General features: G+C 39.2%; 1 protein-coding gene across 1 annotated transcript in view; it reads left to right on the top strand.

Moving 5' to 3' along the window:
• cachd1 (cache domain containing 1) overlaps positions 1–27,101 on the top strand; it is a 78,991-nt gene that overhangs the window by 30,752 nt on the left and 21,138 nt on the right. Inside the window, exons 2-9 of the mRNA XM_054789213.1 lie at positions 3,511–3,573; positions 12,412–12,560; positions 17,525–17,631; positions 20,899–21,025; positions 23,531–23,675; positions 23,817–24,033; positions 24,128–24,277; positions 26,728–26,994. Of these exons, the coding sequence (XP_054645188.1) occupies positions 3,511–3,573; positions 12,412–12,560; positions 17,525–17,631; positions 20,899–21,025; positions 23,531–23,675; positions 23,817–24,033; positions 24,128–24,277; positions 26,728–26,994 (1,225 nt within the window). The remainder of the gene's footprint in view (positions 1–3,510; positions 3,574–12,411; positions 12,561–17,524; positions 17,632–20,898; positions 21,026–23,530; positions 23,676–23,816; positions 24,034–24,127; positions 24,278–26,727; positions 26,995–27,101) is intronic.

The raw sequence follows: 27,101 nt of genomic DNA on the forward strand, positions 1-27,101 counted from the left end.
ATTTTTCATTTGCTCAGTGTTTTCCTTTGTTTTTTTTCTTTTCCTCAAGAGTGGTGCGCAAAGCAGCATTATCCACCAATAGCGCTTTGGTATCATCCTGTCAAACGTTGATACCATTAAATAATGCTCTATTTCCTTCCATAGGATTTTTAAACTCCTTAAGAGTAGCATGCAAGACAGTATTATCTTCCAATAATGCCTTGATATCATCCTGTAGAACCCTGACATCTTTGCATAATGCTCTGTTTTCTTCCACAAGGGTTTTTAGCTTCTTTAAGATCAGCACGCAAGGCAGCATTGTCTTCCAATAATGCCTTGATATCGTCCTGCAGAACTTGGATATCATTGCACAATTCTCTATTTTCTTCCATAGGGGTTTTGACCTCCTTAAGAGCAGCGATCAACATACAAGCATTGATCTACAAACATTTAAAACGGGCTCATAAACCCATATTGAATAATCCGAACTCCAAATTACTCTGCTCTATCTTTGCTGTTATCCCTGATGGTCAGTTTCTTTCAGTCATCTCCTTTGTCCCTTTTCCGCCTTGAAATCATATATGGAATCTAATAGTTAGTCTTTAGTGTTATCTGTGGATACAGTACTTGTATACAGTACGTAAGCCAACAACAAAAATAATAAAAATTACTTCAAAAGGAGAATAATCTCTTGGGCGAGTTCATGGTATCCCCGTGAGAGCCTGGCATCTGAGGAACTAGACCCAATTAAAAGGATTCATTGATTCAACTATTTGGCGTCTTAATAATAAAAAAAAAAATAGGGTAATATCTGGTCGACAAAGTAAAGCATAAACTAAGATATAATGTGGTTTTTGTATCATGCAGTTTGAAATCCCATTTAGGTTGAGTCATTCCTGTGAACCACTCATCTGTGTCTGGATTAACCCCAAGATAAATGGATTTAAGAACTGGTCTATTGAGACAAGAGCGGCTGCTCTGTCATCAATAGAGAAGTTTGAATGCATTGCTTGTGTTTGGGCTTGTTGTTATAAAGCTGGATTTTCAGAGGCATTGTCTTTGGCGTTCGTCTTGAAATTCTCCCCCTTTGAGACAGAACTTGGTTCTATTGAATTGACCATGGAAATTGCTCCTCTATGAGAATTGCTTGATGAATGAGATTGAATTGAAAAAAATTGTTAAATTCAAAGAAGCTGAAGAAGCTTCAAACAGCAAAACTGCGTTTAAATCATGTCATTGGTACACTGACTTGTAATAAGCGTAGCAGCACAATCCAGGTTTTATTAGTGTCAAAATGTCAAAAATGTACATTTTTGTAGGTGTCTTAATTACTCGCATTTTGTCACTATTTGCTGGTGGTCTCTGAACTTTAACCCTCGTGAATAGCGGGGATCTACTGTACTTTATTTGGCAGTATGGCACGGCGTGGTGGTTAGCATGTCTGCCAGATAGGAGAACCGGGTTCTGCTACGTTAATTGGACACTATAAATTGTGAATAGGTGTGACTGTGAGAATGAATGGTTGTTTGTATGTATTGTACTGTATGTGCGCTGATTGACTGCTGAGACGTCCAGGATGTACCCCAGTTCATACCCAAAATCAGCTGGGATAGGCTCCAGTTACGCCACCCAGTGCGGACAAGCGGTATAGAAAATACCACTTTATTATAATTATAATTTATTAATCATGTGAGGGAATTTAAGGACATTCCATAACTGTGAATGACATCCATCTTGTTTGTTTTTTCCCCTGTATTGTGCAGAACTATGTAAAAGTTGCAAGCAGGAAGTCATGGGCCAATCTTAAGTATCTGTAGTATTTCTCTATCTTTGAACGTTTGTGCACAAGTCAGTGTTTGATTATGGGTCAGTGGAGGCCACGGGCCCACACTGGCCCTGGCAACATCAGACCTCTCAGGTTTCAGAGGCGAGCATTCCTGCCTGGCTGCTCCATAGCTGTGAAAACCACAAAGCAGCTCCAACAACAAACACTGCAGGCACTGGGGGAAAATGGCTAACCTGTAGCTAATCAAAAGCAGGAGTTTCTCTCTTGGGTTTGTTCCACATTTTTCAGCATTGCTGGTTTAATAAGAAGTTATTTCTTCACACCACAGCTTATTTCACCACCATTGTCTTCAATCCATCTATTTTCTACCCTGCTTGTTCTCATTAGGGTCACGGGTAAGCTGGAGCTGACTTGATGTGAGAGGTGGGGTACACCCCAGACTGGTCGCCAGCCAATCACAGTGCACATATAGAAAAACAACCTTTCACACTCACATTCACACCTATGTAACATTTAGAGGCCCCAGTTTACCTAACATGTATATTGTTGGAATGTGTGTTGGAATAATGAAGCCAGAGTACCCAGAGAAAAAACTGCACTGCTTTCATCCGCCTCGAAGGCAAAGTATCTCCACACGTGACAAGTTGATGTGCTTTTACTCGTACTTGGCCAATTTTTAAGACAGCAGGCGTTTTTCTGTGCTGACTGCTCAGCAGTGTTGCCGGGTTTTGCGAGAGACAACAGTAAGTAGCTCTCCGAAGACAGTCCAAAACAACACAGTCGACATTCTCCCGGTATTTTCTTGTCTTATACTCCCAAAATGACGCATATGTAATTCCACTCTGTCGTAAGTCTCAAAGACCCTTGGAAAGTGGAAGACGACAGATTTATGCGCATGCGTCCTTTCTTCTTCTACAGTATGATGTGTCACGTGGTCACATTAGTGATAAACAAATTTCACAAATGACTTTTTTGTTAAATAGTATGCTGATTTGCCTAATTGTGGCACAAATAAAGCCATTTATAGGGGGATTTGCGCATATGGCTATATCTCTTGTTTGCAGTATTCTCTGGCTATCATTGTGGTAATTCATGTTTTCTCTTTTTAAGTGCTTTTCACAAGTATCTCAAGAGGACATTTACTCACTAGGGCGGGTGGAAGCCATGCCGCAACTTCAGCTGATGTTTCCAACATTACTTGTAACTGCACGGTTTAACAGTTTCAAGTTAGTGTTGCTTTTACCTGAGAGGTGAGAGGGTCCATGGCAAATGGTAACAATCTGAAAGGAATCTGGTTAGATTGGCATGGGGCATTCTATGTAATTGCTCCCCTGTGTTATGTCTATAGTAGGCAGCAGGAAAAGGAGGCAGTGTGTAACCAGGCAATTTAAGGCTTTGTGTGCACTGGGGCTGTTTACAGTAAAACACCTGCTTACCTGCTGCCCATGAAAAGCATGCAGCTAGCTTAGCCATGCTCCTGGATCGAATGGATTTTTTATGTTTGATGCAAGGTAAACTACATGTGATGTTGAACTATGACTTGCTCATTTCAATTGAGTCAATTGCCACACTGGTTGCAGTTGAACACATTCATCAAAGCTGAAATACAATATCGGTCATATAAACCTCAGATAAAAGCCTGACCACCAGTATGTCTGTCAATAGAAAAACGAGCCAGCAAGCAATGATAGCAAATTCTAAAAAATCTAACCACACTGTCTTGCTTTCACTTTGTCTCTCTGCAGAGGATTTTCAATTCGTTTGTGTACACAGAGAAGACATCAAATGGAGAGACAGAAGTCCAGCAGGTGAGCAACAAAGGCCCTTCTCCTTTCTGTGCGTGTGTGTGTGTGGTGCTCGTTCATGCTCATGCCACAGATGGTATGTCATTCCTGTCTAGTGCAAAGTTTATTTCAACACCAATGCACACATGCACGCACACATATCCGGTTAAAGAGTTTGATTGTGAGGGTTATTAAAATTCTGCTGCTGCTGTCTCATTGGCTTTGAAGCTCTGCCTACGTTTGGACTCTCCTGTGTTGTCTCCCTCTGCTCACAGTACAAGCACAAAGCTGTCCTCTTACACAGTCAGATTGCTTAAAAAGGCGAGAATTTCAGAAATTAAGAGTGCAGCAGGATATACCGTAGAGCCTAGTTTCCCAAAGTGGGGTACGCACATTGCCGTCGGGGGTATATGAAGAAAAATTAAAAACTACATTAGCGCCGAACACTGAGATTTACGTAAGCGCACCAACGCCTCATGTGAACAGCCACAGTAGTACAGTGCAGAAGAAAGGTGACAGCACGAAGTTAATTGTTCTGGGTGGGTTAGATGAACAGATAAGTAGGTTTGATGATGACGTTGTGCACTAAAAGTGCTTAATCTTGAAGATCATTTATATTGTGTGCTGAATGAGATCTGGCCTTCTTATGTGGTGCGGTGACTAATCAATGCGTTTTTCTGAGCTGTGTAAGCCTGTCATTTGTTGTTGACTGTTGATTGGATGCATTGACTATGTTAGAAAGCCGTCAGTTTTGCACATGTAAGTAAATTTGTTTTCAAGAATAATGTGTCTTCTTCTGGCGTTGCAGTCACGTTCTATGGTCCTTGAACACACCATATGTGACATAGATTAAACTTATGTGTATGAATTTCTCCGACACTGCACAGACAGACATGTATTTTCTATTCTGCCTTTCACCTCCTCCTTGTTCACTGATGTTAATGCTGTTAATTCCTGTTAATAAGGTGAGGTTTAATAATGTTAGCTCAGTGTTGTGTTGCATTTTCGCTTGGTGCATAATCTCATGCTATATGTGCTCATATGTCCATTTGGCTCAGTAATAAGCCTTGTATCGAGCCTTGTTTTATGTGCCTTTGTTTTCATAATTATTTATAACTATTACGTTTACGTGTAATTAGTTGCATTGTACTGCTAATTTCGAAGCGGTGGCAGACCAAAGCACAGCAAAACAGCGTAAAGATAACAGCTTACAATAGCTTGTCACCACTTAAATACTCAATACATATACAAATACAAATAAATTCACAAAACAGAAGCCAAACCTGCCAGGAGATATCTTACCCCTCTAAAACCCTCTCCATTTTTAAATTAGCAGCCTGTGCGTGCAGTTAAAAATAAGACACAGGATTTTTTTATATAATGTCACAATATAGAATATGTTTAATAATATATCAAAGATGTTTCATTGTGTGGTTTATGTTTTTTAAGTATGCAGGAGTAGGGGGTACATGACTTCCAGTTAGATGTTTGAAGAGGTACGCAACTGTGAAAAGTTTGGGAACCACTGCTGTAGACAATGATAAACTCACATTCAACACTGAAGTGTGAATGGGTAAAACTGTGCCTGCATTTTCAGAGTACCCAAATATGAATATGTGTGGCTGTGTGTTTCCACTTGTGCATGCGAAGGCCATGGATGAGTGACAGTAAGAACCAGACTGGTAAACAGCCACAAGGAAGAACAGTGAGGTAGATGTTTGCTTTTCTCTTGTGACTGCTGAGTGTGTGTGTGTGTGTGTGTGTGTTTGTGTGTGTGTGTGTGTGTGTGTCAGAGAGTACATCCACTTGTAACTGTGTATGTGTGAAATATATATGATGTCCCTCAGGTGGTACATATTTACACATTCAATGCCAGTTCAAATTAGCTTGGTAGCCATGCTATTTCTCTATTAAAAACAAACCTGGTTCATTTCTATACAGCATGCTTCTTTTCACACACATTTATGTTATGTTAGACCCATCATGGAAAGATGCTCCGGGCAGAGTCTTCAGCACCGGATTACTGGTTGAAAAGTGTAACTGCAATACATAAAAGGAATTTACGTCTCCATCAAGAATGACACTTTGAAAAATATAATTAAAATGGCAATAAAACGTCCTTTTTGTGCTATGCAGTTTTTTCATACATTTGTGAAACAAACTAATTCCGTCAAAAAAATTAAAACAAGATTTTTTTCAAACGATGTAAAGTTTCATGGACTGACAACCGAGAAGGATCTTGGATTTGTCTTTAGTGAAATTTCATATTTATATATTATATAATTTTATATTTTTATTTTTATGTTTATATTTTGAAATTGTTAGTCGTAGGCGAAATGGAAATTCAATGGTTGTAATACATTATTTAGGTCTAGGGATGATCATGTGTGGATCTGGGATAACATTTGATCTTTTCTTGATAGATGATTTAACCCTGTATATTGGTAGGAAAGAAGGACACAAAAACTACAAACAAAAAATATGACATGGGAGAGGGGTAGGATTAAATTAGCCTTGCTTCTTCCTACTCCTTTTGGATATGTGGAACTGCGAATTGAACTATGTGATGTATTCCATTGTAACTTGTATGCATTTTCAAATAAAAGTAAACCATTACCAAACCAATATCATAGTTTTATTGAGTTGCTTTGATATTAACTGTGATTGCATCCTGTAAAATGATTTGCAGTGGAAGTCGCTGTTGATGGGCTGTTTGCAAAATTCGCACACAATTTCTGCTTTAGAGATAATATTGACGAAGTACAGGAACTTTGGAAATCCAATAAGAATCATTACCCTTTGTGTCCTCCGCCATCACACGTTTAATTAGAAATTTATTTCTTGTAATTTTACACTTTTGTTCGTTTGATTTTTGCCCTTAATACTTTTTTTTAATCATTGCTTGTTGTTGTAAGATTTTGTACAAAGCTCACAAGCTCATCGTGCACATGTGCACTGAGCTCACACAGGTGCAGAGACCTTTGTGTTGCTACAAACCCCCAGTTAAAAAAGTATTCTCTCTGAGAAAATGTCGCTTTACTGTGTGTACAGTAAATAAGCATCAGGCCCTACACCAACAACTCACATGTCCTCAGTGGGGCAGATTGAATAAGAGGGGAAAAATACCTTCGCTATCTCACTCAAGTAGTCTTATATTCTTTCCATACCATTTTTGTAGTCAGAGGTCGCTAACTTGGATAGCATCTCTCACATATTTGGCTTGTATACTTGGGCCAAAATTACGAGTAGATGTACGGTAGGTATAGTAGGAGAGAGTAACACAGATGAAACTCTGGCTTCTAAGTATTTCCCTGGAAAATAACTTCCAAATGTGTGTCAATACAAATGTGTGCCGATATACACACATTTGTCCCCACTCTGTCTTTGGCACTTTTAGTTTTTATGAGTCTATTTTGCTTCCTTGATATACGCTGCCAGCGTGGATATTATGAACATAAAACTGCTGGCTGCAAGTTAGATTTTTATGCTGGTCTGTATTTCACACAGTTAGTACTTGGCAAATCTGTTCAGACACAATTCACTGTTGTGTTTTTTGGCTTCTTCACAGGAACACCTATACCAAGTAAAGCTATGTGCAGTCTATGTTTCCAGTGCATCAGTTGGATCACCGATACAAAAATGCTAATTATATGTCTTTGTTGTTCTGGTGTCATATTGGTGCTCAAATGTGCTCAAAGCATCCATCCGGTCTCTTCCGCTTATCTGGAGTCAGGTCGCGGGAGCAGCAGCCTAAGCATCACACTTTCCTCTTTCATATGGTTTAATATACAGTTACTGTATGTGAGTGAGGACGATGGGGCCTGGAATCTTTGGCCACCTCTCCATTCATTACGATTATATTTCAGAGGCCTGCGATGCGATGAAAAAAGATAATCGATCCATCTCAGTGCATCTTTTTTGTGATCAATAGTTTGTCAGTTTTTTCATGCATAATTTTTTTCTACATATTATTTATTTTTACCCACTGTGTAGTACTAAAACAAAGCGTATTTGTAATGATCCACAAATAAAATAAACACATCAGATTATAAACAGATTATAAACAGATCCTTTTTCCTCCTGGTTCAGGTGGAAACGTGCTGTGTGGTTTCTAATGTTTGTCGTGTTCTCAAAATATTTTAAACTTGTATGACAAAGCCTGCATATTGCCTGGCTCTTGTCCAGCTAATTTTTACCTTCAACTACATGAAAGCCGAAGTGCTTCCAGATGCTTGATTTAAATCCAGGGGTGCGGGTCGGAGTTTACGCTCAGCCATTTTGGTAGCGTCTTCCACTTAGGTGCATCACGATAAACAGTCCGGGCGGCACTTCCGCTTTCCGTCTTTTTGTTCCTCTTTTTTGTTCCGTCAGCATCGATTATTGACATTTATAAATTGATTAGTAATCACCAATGTCCGCATCGCAATGCATCTAAGAATCCATTATATCCCCCACCCCTGGAGGGTGAACAGGCAGTGCCAAAAAAGGTTGGCTGCCACAAATAAATGAATGCATGGGAAACACTGCATTATGAAACCTTTCAATGTGTACAATATGTCTCAATTGTTCGTAAATGCTGGAAAGCACCAGTACATTTACTTATGCCTATTGGAGACATTGTACTCTGAAAAGGCAGTAAGTCTAGTAGCTCATTTAAAATACACTTTTGTACTGGTGTTGTACACACCTGTGCATTGACACAAGCACAAAAACTTAAACCAACCATGGCGTTTCTATTTCTTGTAATGTCAATTAAGGATGCACAATATATATTTTTTCAAGCTGATATGGATACCGATAACTTCCTGCTTCTCAAGACTGATATTTACACATTTTTTATATCTATTATATTTTAAATATATATTTAACTGTAGTTTGTGCACACAGGGAAGTAAGAACGACTCGAAGTTATGTTTGACAAACTATACTTGTAGATTTGTCAATATGAAATATTAGGTTATTGTCGCAGCCCCGCTCATCTCTGTATTAACCTCAACCTTGCAATCCAAAATAAAAGTCAGTGTCGCCATAAGGACTGCTGCCAGTGGCTGTGGTTCAGAGCTGTCTGGCAGTCATAAAAATCCTCAGCATGAGACTTCAGTGTACCCCGCACCCCACACTAGTGCGCGGCTGCAGCGAACCCTGGGTGTCGCAATCCTTGCACGCTGGTCGGGTTCGTCAGGGTGATGAGAGTGGAGCTCTGTGTTTGGTTAAAATGTAGAGTGCAGATTGGAATGGGTTTCTTTGTCTGCACTGAGGCAAATTGTAACCCAAGCTCAAACTTGCATGCTCAAAGTTTCTGGTTTCTCTTAAGTCAGTCTGTTAAAAGTCAAGTTTACTCTCTATACCAGTCTTTCCCTCCCCCTATCAATGCAAACACTCCCCAGCTGAACACTGGCCCATTTTTATTTTTTTTTATAGCAACTTCATTACCACTAATTGCCATGTTGCCAAGTACAGACAGTATTGTCTGTTAGTATAACACATTTTTGTGTTGACTTTATTGTCCATGAGTGCACATCCCAGGAACTGTGTGTTGTCTTTGTGTAGTATAGTAGAAGTAATTGTGGGCCTTTTAAATCCCTAACATAATTTAATGGTGGTCTGATTAGGTGTGCAAGCAGTCGGTGGGTCACAGTGCAGTTTCCTGTTCCTCTTTGGAATCACCTCACTTTTGTTGGCACTGGTCATTAAGAGACATGAACAAAGGGCTCTAGTTACTGTGGACGTTCAGTAGTGTAATTTACAACAGGGTTATTTTTAATTCACACACTAGATTAAATTCAGTTGCGGGATTTAACCCCTTTTTATGCCCTGCTTTGTCTTTGTAAATGTTTTCAGTAACTTGGTTAATAAACTGCAATACAGTGGAACGTTGGTTAGCGTCATTAATCCTTTCTGGAAGGTCTGACTATAAACGAAACATACAGGATACATTTTTCCCATAATAGATAATGTAAATCCAATGAATCCGTTCCAGAAATGCAAATTTAACACAACACATGTTTTTATAGTTTTACAATTGTAGTTTTACATGCAGAAAATAATTCTAAATGCATATCAATGACGAGTTGAAGGGATAAATGTACATTTGAGGTTACTTTTACCTTCATTGAAGACGTGATTCTTGATGTGACTGTTCCCAAAGACACGATATGGCAGTTAGACACCACATGTTTTGCCATGAGTTATTTCTTGAATTCATTGGTGTGAATAACCCAAAATGGAGGAAAAGAAAGTTGCAAGAGCCAGCATTTTGATTAAGAAGGTGAGAAATACTGTTGAATTCAATACATAATTTAAGACAAAACATGACAGTGGTTTTTAAGAGGAAGGTGTTGATCTTGCTGCCACATCGTGTCTCTGGGATCAGTCACGTCTTCGATGAAGGTAAAATTAACCATAGATGTTCATTTATCCCTAGCATGCACCATTTATATGTATTTAAAATTGTTTTATGCATGTGATACTATAAAAACGTGTTTTGTGTTAAAATTTTTGAGAGTCAACCACTGATTACATGATAAATGGGCGAACTTAATTGACATCTAGTTCCGGTTGCCATTTTGTTAGCAAGCTAAAGATGCTAGCAAGGACATTTTTGTGATTTAAAAAATACATTAAGAACACACACACTGTATTAATAATGCATGACATGTTGGAAGCTAACTGGAAAATGTACGCAAACTGAGCCAAGATTTTGGCGTATGTTTACCGAAAAACACGCTAACCAGGGTGGACATCAACCGCTGCAAAGCTATTTTCATTTAAATAACAAACATTTTGAGGTTAAACTTATAACATTTGTACTCGCTTATGAAGACAGTGTGTTAAGATGTGTGTCATGGAACATCTGAGGTTCCATTTTAAATATAATTGAAATATCAGGATAACGGGTTAGCTGGATCCTATCCCAGCTGTGTCGTGAGGCGGCGTGCATCATGGACTAGATGTCAAACACTGTTGCCACCATATGACATTTAGCAACTTGCATACCATGTTTAAAGTCACATTTTAACATTCCTAACTATCATACAAGTATAAACACAACTGACCCTTAGGCAAGGCAAGGCAAGTTTATTTATGGAGCACAATTTATTCACAAGGTAATTCAAAGTGCTTTACAGAAAAGAAGGCAAAGATCTTTGAAATCATTGTAAAAACATTCCATAAAATCATTCCATAAAACATAAGATCATTATAAAATAATTCCATAAAACATACAAGCAATAATGAATTGAGTGCAGAAAAGAGTGCAGATAAAATCAGTTGTCACAGCTAAATAGAACTGTTTTCAGTCTGGATTTGAACATTGTCGAAGTTGAGGCATGTCTCACATCTTCTAAAAGACGATTCCAGATTTTAACAGCATAAAAATGAAACTGTTAAAACCGTATTTTATCCTGACTTTGGATACCCACAGGAGACCACTTCCTGAGGTTCCTGAGATGGTTCATATGGCATGTCAGAGATGTACTTTGGCAGAAGACCACGAAAAGACTTGTACACAAGCAGGGCTGTTTTAATGTCTATTCTCTGAGTGACAGGAAGTCAGTGCAGAGACCTGAGCATGAGGCTAATGTGGTCGTAGTTCCTGGTACTAGTCAGGACTCCAGAAGCAGCATTTTGGATGCACTGCAGCTTGTTTAGAGAGCCCAGTGAGAAGGCCGTTGCTGTAGTCTAGTCTGCTTACACAACCCTTACAATAAAACTACAATTCATGATTGAATTGCACACAGAAACATAGCATTTAATGAAGTAGGAAGGGAGGCTTGCTGAGGGCATGTCGACTTAATGCATCCTGTTTTTTCACATTCTTATCATGCAAGTGTAAAAAGAGGTTAACCACTGTGTCGTAAAACTTGTAAACTACAAATTATACACTGGCCACTATATATACTCCACTGGGGCTACACTTAGACTGCAATTTGACATTCTAGTATCAACACAACGGGGAACTTGATGAAGGGATGATTTATTTAAGGTATGTGTGTTTTAATATTGTACATATTAACTCAATCAACACCAAAGAAGTATGTATACGTTTTTTTTAACTGAACGCTCGATCTCAAAGACATATTTTTACCTCTTTTACATTTTTTTTGAGCGAGAGGCAAAAAGAGGTGATGATGCAAGTGCACAATAAAAGAGTCACTTTTCGAGCAGTTTTAAAGCCATAAAAATGGCCACTAGGTGGCAGAAGTGCAGAAGAGCTCGGCATGGACCATTTCCAAACATGCTCGACAGCACGGAAGACGTGAGTGAGCTTGGAGTATAGCGTGCAAAAGATTGCACATTGTAGAGAATTTTTTACGCGCACACGCGTGCACACACAGTTTAGTTTAAAATGTGAAAATTGTAAATAGTTCATGGTGTTATGTTTGTAAATAAATTGTTATTTTGATGTAAAACAACCCTTTTTTGCATTGTTTATGTTGTGGTGCAGTTGTTTTAGATATTTGAGCTGTCACAACAGCAAAATATGTGTTATGCTTGAAATGTATCTTTTCACAAAAAGCTGTTTTTCTCCCTTTTTTTGTTGGGAACTGATATTTTCCTGAAACTTAGCTATGTTCTCCTGGTGATACTAAAGAACGGAAAAAGGCAGAAACAAACTTTTTGAAAACTTATAAAAGACGAGAGCCTAATCTTTCTTTTAGTAGGTTCCATGTTTATATATCCATAGAACGTACTATTCTGTGTGCCTTGAAAAAATCAGTCAAAATCATCCAAAATGTCCGGTACTGAAGTTGAATTTTGAAAAATGCCTGGGATTGAATGAGTTAATATTCATGTAGCTTATAAATAAAAGTTGCTCTTGGTTGTTGTGGTTGTAACATGACTGTGTTCCCTTTCGTGCAGCTGGCCAAGAAGATTCGGGAGAAGTTTAACCGCTACCTGGATGTGGTGAACAGGAACAAACAGGTGGTAGAAGCCTCATACACTGCCCACCTGACCTCTCCACTCACTGCAATACAGGACTGCTGCTCCATTCCAACATCTATGATGGAGTGAGTATTATTTGTTATCAATATCATAAGCTTCCCTTATCGCTCCAATACCTTTTTGTTCTCTCACTTGAAGATCTCTCCATGTTTTTTTTGTCTGTCACATTGTACGATTACGGAACAGCTGCACACACTACTTTCGTTCTGAATTTTAAGAATATACAGTAGCAGCGGCAACACAATTGAGGAGCCGTTTAAATGCCAAGAGTTTTAGAATATGGAAAAAGTCGCATATTAAGACAGTAGAGTTAAATGAACCACAGGGCTGTTGATTTCATGCTTGGTGATGTATGCAATGTTTATTTTCACCTGGGCATTGGCAACCATTGACTGGCATGCATAGTTCATGTTAGTGATAGATACATTATTAATTTCCAAAATAAATTCATAAATGTGGATTGTTCGGACAACTTTTTCTGAACAGTACACAACAACAATACTGGTTGCAATTTCACCCATAGGGATTGGCACAAGGCAGTGAACCAATTGCTGATTTCAGCAGGCAGAAAGCAAAGTAAAGAAGGAGGGCTCCTTTCACATACAGTACAATCTACAGTGGTGCAGCTGTCTCCACCACCTTTCATCCCTCTCTCCATTTCTTTATACTTTCCTCGCTCTTTATCAGCTGGCGTAAGCAGCTATTGCTCTTTGAATGTTTGCCTTTGCAGTGCAGACTTCACTTACTGCAAGGTCATCTCCGTGCCGTGGAGGGGAGGCCCTCTGGCTCAGTAACAACTGGCCACCTGTAGCCAAGCGTGTACATGACATACATGACCGTACATATATGCAGTGGTGCATACAGTGCTTCTACAGACATGAGCATATGTTTATTTTGCTCCATGTCCGGTCATTAATCCATAGATTTAGAAATTTTTGCACAGAGTCAGGATGAAAAAATAGCTGCTGCAAAACAGTAATACGAGGGCTCTCATCAGGCCAGTGGTGGAGTTTGGACATAGCGAAGTGAAGCAGGGACTGATATATCCATAAACTTCAAAGCATCTTGCTCAGGGGAGGAAAAGGCTAAGAGCTTTCATTTTTGCAGATTCATGCAGGATTGTCAGATATGGAATGTTTGTGCGTTCCCTTCCTTAGATTTGTAGAAAGAGCTCTCTCTCAGCTTTTATCTGTGTTTTGTCAAATTGTGAGAATAACATATCTTGTATTTATTTGTCAGTTATTCTCCTAGCTAACCTACCTTCAAAGAAAAATAATAACAGGTGGTGGTGGTGGTGGTGGTGGTGGGGGGGGGGGGGGGGGGTGACGTTCTTTCCATATTCAGCTCCTGTGTGAGCTGTGTGTGGATGCCTCTGTTAGGTCAGCTCAGAGGCGAATGAATGGGAGGTCCACAATATATTCGTGTCAGTTAACTTGCAGGCTATAATTTCACATAGAGACCACCAAGTGCAACACTCAGATCAGTTGTAAGCAGCAATTACTGTCTTCGCTTTATCATTTTCTATTTTGCTGTGCAGATCTAGTGTCTTTGTTTCCAAAATGCAGTTGTTTCATTAATATGTGGCAATAAAAGCTCTTTGGTCCCAACAAATACAAATAACAAGTAATAACAATATAAGTTTAAGCAAAAATACTCATGAGACCAAAAAGATTACTTTTCCATGTTGTATATTATACCAGTGATTCAGAGCTCCAGTTGTGCATGTTCCTAAATCAAGTCAGTTTCATCCTGTATATTGATATCCCATCGTTACTCGGGGTGAGAATCTCTGGTCAACTCACGATTCACTGCGATTACAATTCAGAGGCCTGCGATGCGATGATTAAACGATAATTGATAAATCTCGATGCATCTTTTTTGTGATTAATAATAGTTTGTCATTTTTTTCATGCATAATTTTTTTTCTATATAGATTTTTTTACTCACTGTGTACTACTAAAACAAACCATATTTGTAATGATCCACAGTTAAAATAAACACGAAAACAGATGAATTTACTTCCATTATCTTTTAATAATTGTAAGGTTACTTCTACCAACATATTTCCCATTGCACAGCAGGAAAATTTGTGATCACCTGGCAGCAACTTTAGCTAGCTGTTTTTCCTCCTGGTTCGGATGGAAACGTGCTATGTGGTTTCTAATACAGTATTTGTTGTGTTCCCAAAATATTTTAAGCTTGTATGATAAAGCTTGCATATTGTCCAGCTCATTTTACTTTCAACTACATAAAAGCCAACGTGCTTCCAGACGCTCGCTTTAAATGTCTGGGCAGCACTTCCGCTTTCCGTCTATTTGTTCCGTTTTTTTGTTCCATCAGCATCGATTATTGACATTTATAAATCGATTAATAATCGTCAACGTCCGCATCGTGATGCATCTAAGAATCGATTATTTCCCCCACCCCTAATCGTGACTGCATTCATCTGTTTTCATACACAGCTCCTCAATGGTACACAACTACTGCTGTGTTGTGAAGGATTACAAATTCACATTCATTATGACTTTGGATTTTGCACAACAGCAGGCCTTCTCAGTATAAATTTCCTCCCTGGGATTTTGAATGCCGTATGATAGTCCCTTGTGCGGGTACAGTTTAATCTGTTGGATTATATAAACAGTAGGGGGAATGCAACAGCTGAGCATGACTGCTACATTCTGTCTTTGTCTATCACGCGGTGACACCTGACTTAATTTCTTTTGTGAAAGTTCTCCTTAGTATTTCTATTGTTTCTCCTTCTTGCTGTGAATTCCATTTAGTCCCCTGAAAACAGTCACAGTGACTCACAGTCACACTGAATCCTGAAATACTGTATGTGTGCCAGCCAGTTGTTGGTGCTCACTATCCTTCACTTCTTCAGGCTTATTTCTAATCAGTGCATATGGAACATTTCCCTTTTGGGCAGGTATGGTAATTAATGCAGGTTTTCCCATGAAAAAAAATCTCCATTTACATACAAAAGCAAGAATGATTTTGTAGCATTCAATGCAATGTTAAATTACATTGTGTAAATAAAATGGGTGGAATATTTCAGTACTTTTGTCTGGTGAGGTAAAAATAGATTTTAGTTTTTCGGCCTTCATTAAAATTCCCGATCAGAATCGAAGCACCCCCTCTTAGTGCTCTCTCTTTTTCTCCCTCTCTTCCGTTTTCGCACACACAGGTTTTGATGTGGAATTCAAAGCAGCTGCAAATGTATTTTTTATCCGGCACACATTTTGCTGAACCTCCTGCCCACCCCTTCTATGCAAACTGGATTTAAGGAGAATAGTAATGACTTTGGCCTTATGGGACACTAAATGAGTGAAGTTCAAAAGCATGCTGTACATCACAGCACCTGCCAATCAAACTGGGCCAGGGCTAGGTCGGCTAGTAGAGGGAGCCAGTGAGGGTGTAGCACATGCATTTTGTGTGCATGTGTGTGTTGCTAAGCCAGGGGGTTGGTGTGGCGGGGGGGAGTGAGTCGGTCTGAAGCGATGGAAGGATCAAAGCTTGCAGCCTTGGTGCAGTGCAGAACAGGCTGCTGCATACCTCCCCTATTTGTTAGCCCTTAATTCCAGAGATGTCCTGGAAAGCGTTTTTTTAACAAACACATTTAAATAATTGTAAAACGGACACTTCTGTAATTTAATGTTATACATACTGAATTAGTATTAACCATGTGTGGAGTGGTTTATTGAAACAGTGTTTAAGATATCCTGGTTGAAATCCAGTTCAGTTTTGCCACCTCTTTAACACTTGTAGGTGTGCATATGGTCATGGACTGATCACCACCCCGCTTGGCATCTTTACCAATGACTGCTGCTGTGTCCCCTCATGTCCATGCTTCTTTGGCCCCTTCCCCCTCATGCACACTTTTGGACATGGAGAACAGCAAGAAGGCGTCCTAGATCATGTGGCCTGCTTGTGACTGTCTGCCTGTCTAACATTGCATTAATAAGTTATGTCGCCTTTTTAATGCCAACCTCAAAGTGTACGTGGTTCATAATATTTGATTGATGATTTTGTAAAAGCAACTCAAACAAATCCTTGTGTTAACTGGATGAAAAAGTGTTCATGGAATTGATGGAGTTCTGGGCCATTTTAAGTCGGTTTGCTAACAGTCAACTCTAGCCAGCTGACGTCGCACATGTCACTTCCCATGCCTTGCTTCTTAAAGGCCCACACAAGTCACAGTTACTGTATTACACTTACACATATCACATGTTATATTTGTATTTTTGTTCCTTTTGCCATTTTTATGCTTGAAGAGTATGTACAATTTGCTTAAATGTGATTTAAAATTATTATTTTTTACCAATAATAGACCATATTCAACCACAATAATTTCTGAATTAATTAATTTTTGAAAAACCGAAATACAGTGAGGGCGTGAGGCACGATTGTACTGTACCGGCCAAAATAATAAATATTCAAATACAATCTGTTGAATAAAACATATTAAACATCACAACCATCACAAAGAGATTTATGTGTCTGTATGCACTACGAAAGGGATTTTTTAAGACTTTTTGTTAGGCCTTTTCTGAAACATGATTTGAATTATTTGATTAAAGAACTCTTTCTTCAACACTAGTTAGTCAGATGTTTTCTGGGAACATAGTTTTGTTGGGTAAAAACACATTTTGGGCAGTTTTCCATGGAAAATGTTATTCAGGAGTCATAAATCCTCCTTTAATAAGAGGTCTGGGCAACAGATGAATGTGGCTTAAATAAAAAAAAAAACAGTGCATAACTTTTCACCAGATGTTTTCCTAATTTTATTTGTTTCATAACAAACAGATTTTTTTTTTTTTTTACTATTATGCCAATAGCGATGTTGAAATACTAACATATGTGCATTAGCACAAAGTCAAAGGTGCATGTGAGTTGACTTTTATTGGATGTAAAAGTCTGGAGTAGTAAACCTGTTGGTGCTGAGAAAGAAACCAGAGCTGCTTTGCCAACCAATGGGTTTGGATGTCTTCCAGAAAATCTTAAATGATGTGCCTGTTTGTGCTTCTTTTAGGTTTGATGGAAATTTTAACGCCAATGTGTCCAAGACCATCTGCTGCGACAGACTCTCACCCACTGTCAACAGCCGAGCTTTCAACCCTGGACGAGACCTCAACTCAGGTTTGTTAGTCACATCTGATAGTTTCCTTGCAGAAGTGTGCCTCCTTCTCGACAACTTGTGTTTTCTTTAATCGTGCGGGATATGGAAATGTAGACGACACCAGTCTCGATAGAAATAATGAGCTGTGTATGTCAAAGTGGATGTTTTTAATACTTTTGGCTTTCCTCTTATGTCCTGTGCTCTTCATCTGAAATCATTTTTTGCAGCTACAGATCAAATACACCTTTTGTCTTTGAAGACTGTGAAATTCTGATTTCAGCCAACTGTGGTCTACAGTATCTGTTCTTTGTGTATGTGATTGTATTGCTGTGAATGTGGAGAAGTGAGATTTAAAGCCGGTTGAATGCTGAAGCTGGTAGTTGAGCACAGTGCATTGGGAATAAGAAATATAGAAGTATATACATTGGAACCCGCTTAAGTCATCAATTTGTCTGTCTATGTCAATACAACTCCTCAAGTCTCGGTCCGCCGTGTTGTTATTAGTGTAGCAAAAGTCGATGACATCACACACGGTCAACCGCTTTTCTTGTGCATAAAGGCGTCGTTTCTATGAAAATTGTTGCCCGTATGACAGGGGTGTCCAAACTTTTTCCAGCAAGGGCCACATACTGAAAAATGAAAGGATGCAAAGGCCACTTTGATATTTTGTATTTAATTGTATTTTCAATTTAATTGTTGTTTTCAATAAATTACTTTTTCAAAGTGCTTTTTGTCTCACTCCCCTTCTTGCTTTTGCATATTGTATTTCTGCTTAAAACCTCATGAAGATCCAAATGTGCAAAATGCAAATTTTGGCAATTTTTCAACTGGTCTTAAGATTTAGATCAGGGCTGTATATGTATGTATGTATATATGTATGTATGTGTGTGTGTGTGTATAAATGTGTGTGTGTGTGTATATATATATATATATATATATATATACCACAATGTTGGTTGGTTTACAAATTGTATGACTTTTCCAAATGGTAATGGTCCACTTTTGTTTAAAAAAAAAAAAAAGTCTTTCTGGCAGGGATTTGACCACATTGAACCGTTCAGTCCTGTGATACCCACTTTTGTCACATTTTGAAACATACAGTATGTTCCTTCTCAGCCACCGCGTTTCTGCGCCAAAGCTTCATATTTTTTCTTCTCTCAGCTAATCAGTTAGAGCCTGTCACCATCAGCAGGGTTGCCTTTTTCTCATAAGCCTCCCACACCACGCTCAATTTATTTATTCTTACGCCTCTTCCCTCCCCGTGTTCCAAACGCTCAGTTCTTCTTGACCCTCCTTCTCTCAACTTATTCATTTTCTGCCATTTGTCAGCCTAGTCTAAATAAGCTGCTGCAGCGGAAAGGCAATAACCCATGAGGGATGATGGCAGAGAAAACACTAAATGAAAGCAGTGTACATGTGTTGTTTTGATTGCTCAGGAAGATAGCAGAAATGCTTCTGAATACTCAACCATTGCTCTGATTTGTGGATCATAGGTCATCACTAATTACAAGTTCCCACCCCAGGAGGTGTCACAAAGTAGTATAGTCGGTCTGTAATTTGCTGAATGTTAAGCGTTGTATCAGCTAAGAGTATAATTGTTTTCATGTGTTTTACTCAGTTTTTGCCAATGTGTCATGGCCATTTCTGCAAATTTGATGATTATGTAATTCCTCCCCACAATTCACCACTGCTGCAAATAGGTTACAGTCCTGTGGGAAACACTGAGTTCATATTGTAAGCCACCATGGTAAGCAGATACTTCATTAGGTAGACCAGCACCAGCAAGTTAATACCTCTCAAGACACATTCTGTGATACAGCTCGTGTAATAGAGCTTATGAGATTCGTTTTGTTATTTATTATTTATTCCTTCTGCAATACTCGGAAGAAAATGATTTTTGTGATAAATAAATACGTTATGGCAGGATAATTTAAATCGTCGATCGTCAAGTCGCTTTAAAATGGAGGTCAGTCTGATCCTGTTTTATTTCTACATCATCTGTTTTGGGGATGGTGGCAGGCTGGGAAACTGTAGCCTGACAGATGTACAGTATACAGAGCCCTTCTTCCATACAATTGAGTTTATACAAGGTTGAATGGACTGACTCGGAAAGAATGATGAACAAGGGACTGCCATGAGTTACAGTGCAAAAATGAGGTGTTGAGCTTGTGTACTGTATGTAATGGCGATGTTTATATTGTTAAATGGAAGCTGGAACTATGATTTGTTTTCTTCTGGGTGTTTCAAATAGTATTATCAGTGAACTAGTTGAGAGTAGTGAGTTAGTGAATTATTTATATGAATATGAGCATGATCGTTACTACTGAGGCTCTCTTCCCTCAGCAACAATGTTATATCTGAATAAAAAGAAACCAAGATGGATTATTTGATGGATTATTATTTATGCAGAGTATAATTTTACTCAAGCACAGAGAAAAGTGCACAGTTGATTTGTGGACATTTTTATACAGTCGATCACCACTGTACAGCAACACTAAGAACATTATTAAAAGTAACTATGGTTTTGAAAATATGTCAAAACAGGCAATGGTCCTTGCTTGCAATGTTACATTCAGGTACGTTACGGGTAGTTTTGTACTGGTATTCCAGAAGAAGAGGGTTTTTTTTTATTTGTTGAAGGGAAATGTGATTTGTCCTCATCTGAGTCTTTGAAATAGGCTGAAGACTTAATTTAAAAGAATATTTTGCTTTAAATTGCTTGGACTATTGTACTGGAGGACGCTTTTGACAGTTGCCTTCTTGGTTTGTGGCATTTTAATGAGACCTTCCTTGATGCTCACATTATTATAATTATTATTATTATTATTATTATTGTTAGTTTGTTTTCCCGGTGCAAGCACTAAAACTGTAATTGTGCTCAACCATTCCTCCCCCTTTTCTGCGTGGAAGGTTGTGTTGTGTTGCTCCGAGCGGCAAGGAGGTTGCTAACTTTGTGATGGGATCTCTGTGAGGATATACTGTTGACTTTGTGACCCAATAAAATTCAGTTACTGCTGAGCAAATATAGTTGAGCTCAGAGAGTAGAGTTAACCCTGTTGTCTCAGCTTGGCCTGCAACCACAGCAGTGACATGCATCCAGAATCTGGGTACCATACTTTGCATTTGACATGGTGTTGGAAAGTCATTTACATTTACATTGAATGTAGTTCATGTCCAACTTCTCGCAAATGTCATCTGTTGTCTTTACCATATAAACATTGAATGGGTAAGTGTCTTTTACAGTGGAATCATGACACTCAAAATTCTACCTTGTATTCTTTCTGCAGTGTTGGCAGACAACCTCAAGTCCAACCCAGGCATTAAGTGGCAGTACTTCAGCTCAGAGGAGGGCATCTTCACTCTCTTCCCAGCCCACAAATTCCACTGTAAAGGCAGTTACGAGCATCGCAGCAGGTAGAACACAAACTTTCCTAGGTTTTCCCCAGTAAAGCCTTTATATGTGGTAACATGTTTTCATACACAACAACATCCAGTCTTCCTTTTCAAAGCATGTTCATGAAATTTTGTTGATCATGGTGCTTTTTAACATTCTTTTCTTTGCTCAGGGTGCGTGGTACGAGCCTCTATCTACTGTATCTCTCTATCTCTGTCTCTCCATCTCTCTCTATCTCACCATCTCTCTCTATCTCTATCTCTCTATCTCTATCTATTTCTCTATTTCTCTATCTCTCTCGCTATCTTCCGCCTTTAAATTCTTTCCATCCTAATTGCCCCTCCTTGTGCCACCCCCTGACATCTTCACTTCATCCTCCACCCTTCTTTTTCACAGTCAAGTATCCTTTCTCTTCATCACCTTTAACAACCGCACCCCCCTTTCTCATCTTCACTCATTCACCTCTATGCCAGTTGCTGTGGGGGGCCCAGGCAGCATGTTGGCGGCATGCTCCCCGACCACACATGCCCTTGGCAGGAATGTGGCTCCGTACCACTAAGGCCGATGGAATTTCACACTTCCACTGTTGTGGGTTTTATTTGAGGACCGCTGAAAGATGTCCCTTTCATTTCCGTCTTCTCTCCTCATATGTGTTTTTCACACTTACTTGGGAAAAAAACTTAGCTCGTACAGTTTTTAATCATGTATTTTGGTTTTGGTTCTGTTTCAACTAGTGACCTGGCACACATCTATGAGTGAAATTGCGTTCCTTGGCTTGCTTTGAGTGTGAATGAGGCTTTGTGAGTACGCCCAGAGTCCACCCTGTGTTATTGTCCTCAAAGACCACACACACTGAAGCTTACCACCTCTAGCTTCTGAGTTCCCTTAGCCCCCGTCCAGCTGCTATATGCACAAAGAGTGACATACAAAATTAAACCATAGTATAAACATTGCAAAAATATAGTCTCATAGTAGATTACAACCGGAATATTTCACTAGGTGGACAGTTGAAGTACTGACTTGGCACAGGCATGATTACATGCATATTGTGATGCTAAGGATGCTATGGTCATTGAAGTAATTTTTGCTACGTCTAGGCATGTGTCGGTATGAGATTCTGGCCGTATGATAAATTTGTGCAAAATTATCATGGTTTCACGGTATTATAATTACGGCTTTAAAATGTGTTATTTTGAAATAGCTTTATTGAAAAGAAGAGGAGTCATTTTTAAACAATATAATCGAACATGATGGAAGTGGCACTACTGTATGTATTTAAAATAAATAACAAAAACAATAATAGAATTATTTCAAAATTAATACTGAATAAAATGCAGTTCTTAATGCACTCTGCAGTGGCCAATCCTGCGACTAATGTCACACGACCATAAATGTAATCACTGGCTCAATCAGTGGCTCAAAAGGTTCACAACATAAATAGTTAAAAAACAAACAAACTTATAATGTTACGTTATCATTTCAAAGCGTAGTGAATGTGCAGGTCACAACTTACAACAAGTGTTTTGGAATTGTCAGACCGTGTATTTGTTTTTTTATTCATTTGCTTGCGTCGCCAAGTTTCACTTTCTTTTCTGGATCATGTGATTGTTGGTAGCAACTGTTGTTGCTTGTTGTCGGTTTATACCACTTATGCTCGGCTTCTGTCTCGTTCTGAATTACATCTCCACATTTGGTGACCCTCCATGTGAGTAATATGTCGACTGACAACAGCGTAGCAGTACTGGTGTAATGACAACACGTGTGCCTTCGAGTTCTGCCACCTAGAGCTACTGTGCATTCATATACATGGAAACCTGGTGTAACTAGAGTAAATCAACTAAATGCACATCCCTTTGAAGGAATCTTTAATGTGAATACAATGTCTTCACTTAATAATGCTATATTAGTGTATTTTGTCATTTACTATATGTTTTAAGATGCAACTTGTAGTGTCAATACATGTTTGTTTACATTACAAGCGATTAAACGATGACATTTGTATGAAATACACACTAAAGCCACATGCTACGGGATGCAATACTCTACGAGGGCACATCTTGTCACACTGGAGCCGCTTGATGCTAATGAGGCAGGTAACGTCAGTGCTATCTATGCCGCAATGTTTAAGTTGCCCGACTTTTGGCATCACATCTCATGCCCGTGGTTTCAGCACATTGAAGCCCAGTTCCAACAGCAGGAATAACACAGGACATGACTATGTATTTCCACATAGTGGCCGACGGTATGACGGACTATTTTAGAGGTTTTGAAACCATGACTTTTTCATAGTGTGGTATACCTTTAAACCGATAACCGGCCCAAGTCTAGCTAAACTCCTGTTCTGTTTTTAGGATTTTATTTGAGATCACAAAATAACAACTCAACAAACGACTTTGTGTTACTGATTTTAGCCTTCTTGTCTTTAAAAGTGTTTTCACCCAGTTGATTAATATTGCAGCAGCGGGTACAGAGCATTTATCATTGATCTGATCTGGCTGTATGTGTTTGTGTTTTCCCCCCCATAGGCCTGTGTATGTGTCTGCAGTGCGTCCCCAGTCTAAACATATTGTTGTGATGGTGGATCACGGAGCATCCGTGACAGAAAGTCAACTTCAAATTGCCAGAGACTCAGCACTCGTTATCCTTAATGCAATAGATGAACATGACAAGGTACCGAAGCTAACCTTTTACTGAAGCATATTTTAAAAGTCTCATGCTTTCACACACAAACATGTTGAGACACTTCTCTTTTTGTCAGTGTTCTATTTGCCCTCTCCTTCATTTAACAACACCATCATCGTTCCTGTCCAGATTTCCATTCTGTCAGTGGCAGAGATGGTTCGCTCCTGCTCCCTGGACCAGTGCTACAAGAGTTTGCTCTCTCCAGCCACCAGCGAGACAAAGAGGAAGATGAGCACCTTCATCTCCAACATCAAGGCTTCTGATGGTACCACACAGCATGCAGCGGGCTTCCAAAGGGCTTTCCAGCTTCTTCGAAACACCAGCAGCCTCAGCAAGCAAAGCACCAGTAAGGGAATGAGTCTAGGGATTGCTCACATTGCAAACAGCTCCCTGTAAAGTCTACTGCTTTATCTGACATTTGCGGTTTTGTCCTCCGCCAGCCACAGACATGGTTATCATCTACCTGTCCTCTGGCATCACATCTCGAGAGTCATCAGAGCAGGAGAAGAAAGCAACGCTTAGTGTGGTCAGAGAAGAGAACAGATACTTCAATAACTCTGTCATGATCCTCACTTATGCGCTCATGAATGGTAAGATTTCATTGATAGTTAAGATTCATCTAGTGACAATTGATAATTAATTCAGGCTTAATGCAAATGAGTCTCCAAAAAGTGTAGCAAACCAAACCTATGTACCCATGGGGTGATCTCCAGTGACATTTGTCTCAACTCTTATGGTTTGCCATCAACATAGTTCGGAAAAGATTCCGGTTTTGGTTGATGCCAGTCCCATTTTTCAACCAATCTTCATAGATTAGTCCAAATTTTTATGGTGATTCAGCTAAGCTCAGTTGTGTGAGCAATGTTAAGTCAATGCGAAGGGTGGGGCCAAACACAGTAGGGGTGGATGTCTTGCCAAATTTCACCTTTATGTGTGCAGCAGTTCAGGAGTAGAAGAGTTAGTGGTCACAAAAAATAGATGTAATATGTAATAAGTGCCAAAAATCATTAAGTATTGATACTTTTACTCAACGCTTCTGGTCTTGCTGCGTGATATGCATGCAGTAGTTGTAACACAGTTGTTTGTGCACATTAAATATGCTTCTGCGTGTTCTGTCAAGGGAGGGCTGAAGGTTAGAGAAGTGCTCACAGACCTCAAAGGCCTTTTTGTTGCATTTGTGCCTGATTCCTTCTCCTATTTTATTGTCCTTGTCAGTGCGTGCAGCCCTTCTACGTCCTTCCTCTCTCTGCAACACACATACACTGCATGTATTAGCAAACAAATAATTTTTGCACCCTGAGAATGGAAATTAGGTACATCTAAGAGGGAAGCGATGGAGACTTCAAAGGATGCAGGTCTCATTGTGTGTGTGTGTGTGTGTGTGTGTGTGTGTGTGTGTGTGTGTGTGTGTGTGTGACTGACTGACAGAGGACCTTGCCAATTTAAAGCGCTCCAGGATGAAAAGGAAGCAAAAATCTATCATCCTCTGTGTTTTATTTGTATCACATGTGGGGAAAAAAAAGGTTGTCCTGTTGACGCTGTTGCATACTAAGAGTTGTCTAATGTCTGAGAACCAAAATAATACTGTGGTACCGTGGTTTTTCTTAATTTGTTGGAAAAAGTTCCATGGAAACATGAAAACGGGTCATTTTTCCTATAGAAATAATGTAAATCCAATTAATTCAAAAATTAAAAAAAAATCATTTTTTATTGAGCATAATTATAGTTTTACATGTAGAAGACAATACAAAATAATTCTAAATGGATGTAACTTATTGTTGATCCAGACTTCCTGTACATCCTGTAAATTAAAAAGTGGAGTCACTAGTGTTTCTCACCTTTTATGAAATTGCTGGTACGCTCAGCTTTCTTTGACCACATGGCAGGTTATTTAGCAGTCGCACTCAATAAAAAATGTACGCATAGTAAGTCAGCAGCACGTAAGGGTGCGTTGTTTGGGCATTTGATTCAATGGAATGACACAGTACAGGACAAATGGACTGGTTTATTTGTTATAATACTGTATGAAAAACAAAAAAGTATACAAAAACCCAGGCAAAAATTTTAACAAAAACTAAATGTTACAAAAACTGGGGCATAAAAAAAAACAAGGTTTGACTGCAATCATAATATCAGACTTGCAATTATACTATAACCACATTAAAAAATGTGCCAACATATCAATCAGTACTGAACATTCTGTCTTAAGACAGTTTTTTTTAGTATTTGTATTAGTATTATTTTATTATAATTAAGAAGGGAATATTTTCCTGACTGTTTGTTGTTCTTGTAGATATAGTATATAGTTCCAGAAATGTCAACTACAGAAGATCCAAACTAACCCAAACAAGTCCTGGCAGACTGACTTGGTTATCTTGGCTTTACTTTGCATTCACAAGGGTGTACATATGGATAAGCAGGAAAAGCTAATTGAAGCCTTGACAAATGTTGTCTATTCAGAATGTTTGTAACTGTGTATGGTTGGTCAAAAGAGGCACCTTTTTTTATGTTTTCCATGGTTTTAGTCCTTGAAGACTATGTTCTTAACCTTTTTACATAAAAGCGAAAATAAAAAAGATTCTGTTGATGCTCATTTGACATTGCCACACATGGCGACCCAGCATGATGAGCCACAGAGAAGAGCCTTGGCATTAAATAGGCATTCTTCAGTAATCCAGTCAATGATTGGATCGTGGTTTGAGACATTCAGTGTGCTTTCCCTCCCAGTTGTGACAGCTGTTCCAGGTAACAGCTGCAGGGGCCAACAGTGCTTATCCCTGCTTCTTTGAATGACCCTTTTAAAGCTTGATTCCAATGTCGTATGTGTGTGTTCACATGTTAGTTACATAGCTTCTTGAATTAAAGATGTTATTCTAGTAACATGTCAGTCATGTCAATAGCAAAGGCCCACTCAACACTTCTATTGACCCACTTCACTAGGTTTTCTGTCATGCATGATACTTAACCTTGCTTTACTAGATACATCATGTTGTGTTATGGTGTGCTAAACACAACCATGTCCTCCCCTCTCTCGTTGCAGAGGGAATAACAGGTTTGAAGGAGCTGGCCTTCTTGCGGGACCTGGCGGAGCAGAATTCGGTTAAGTATGGTGTTGACCGTTTTCCTTTGGCTTCCTCGTTTGGGTCAGCTGGTGCTCCCATGATGCCTGTAGTGAAGGGCAGCATGATGGTGCTGAACCAGCTCAGTAACCTGGAGACAACCGTGGGCCGCTTCTATATCAACCTGCCCAACCGCATGATCGACCTCGCCCGCTTCAGTTTGCCCTACGCTGACCCCATGGGAGACGGTATGTAGTCTGCATCCAAATGTGAAGACTTTTTGATAACTATTTAAATAGCTTAATCAGTAGGCAGCTCTAAGGATATGTCCACACAAATAGAGTTAAAATAATCC

Source organism: Dunckerocampus dactyliophorus, chromosome 10, assembly GCF_027744805.1.
Source record: "Dunckerocampus dactyliophorus isolate RoL2022-P2 chromosome 10, RoL_Ddac_1.1, whole genome shotgun sequence".
Classification (NCBI taxonomy): domain Eukaryota; kingdom Metazoa; phylum Chordata; class Actinopteri; order Syngnathiformes; family Syngnathidae; genus Dunckerocampus; species Dunckerocampus dactyliophorus.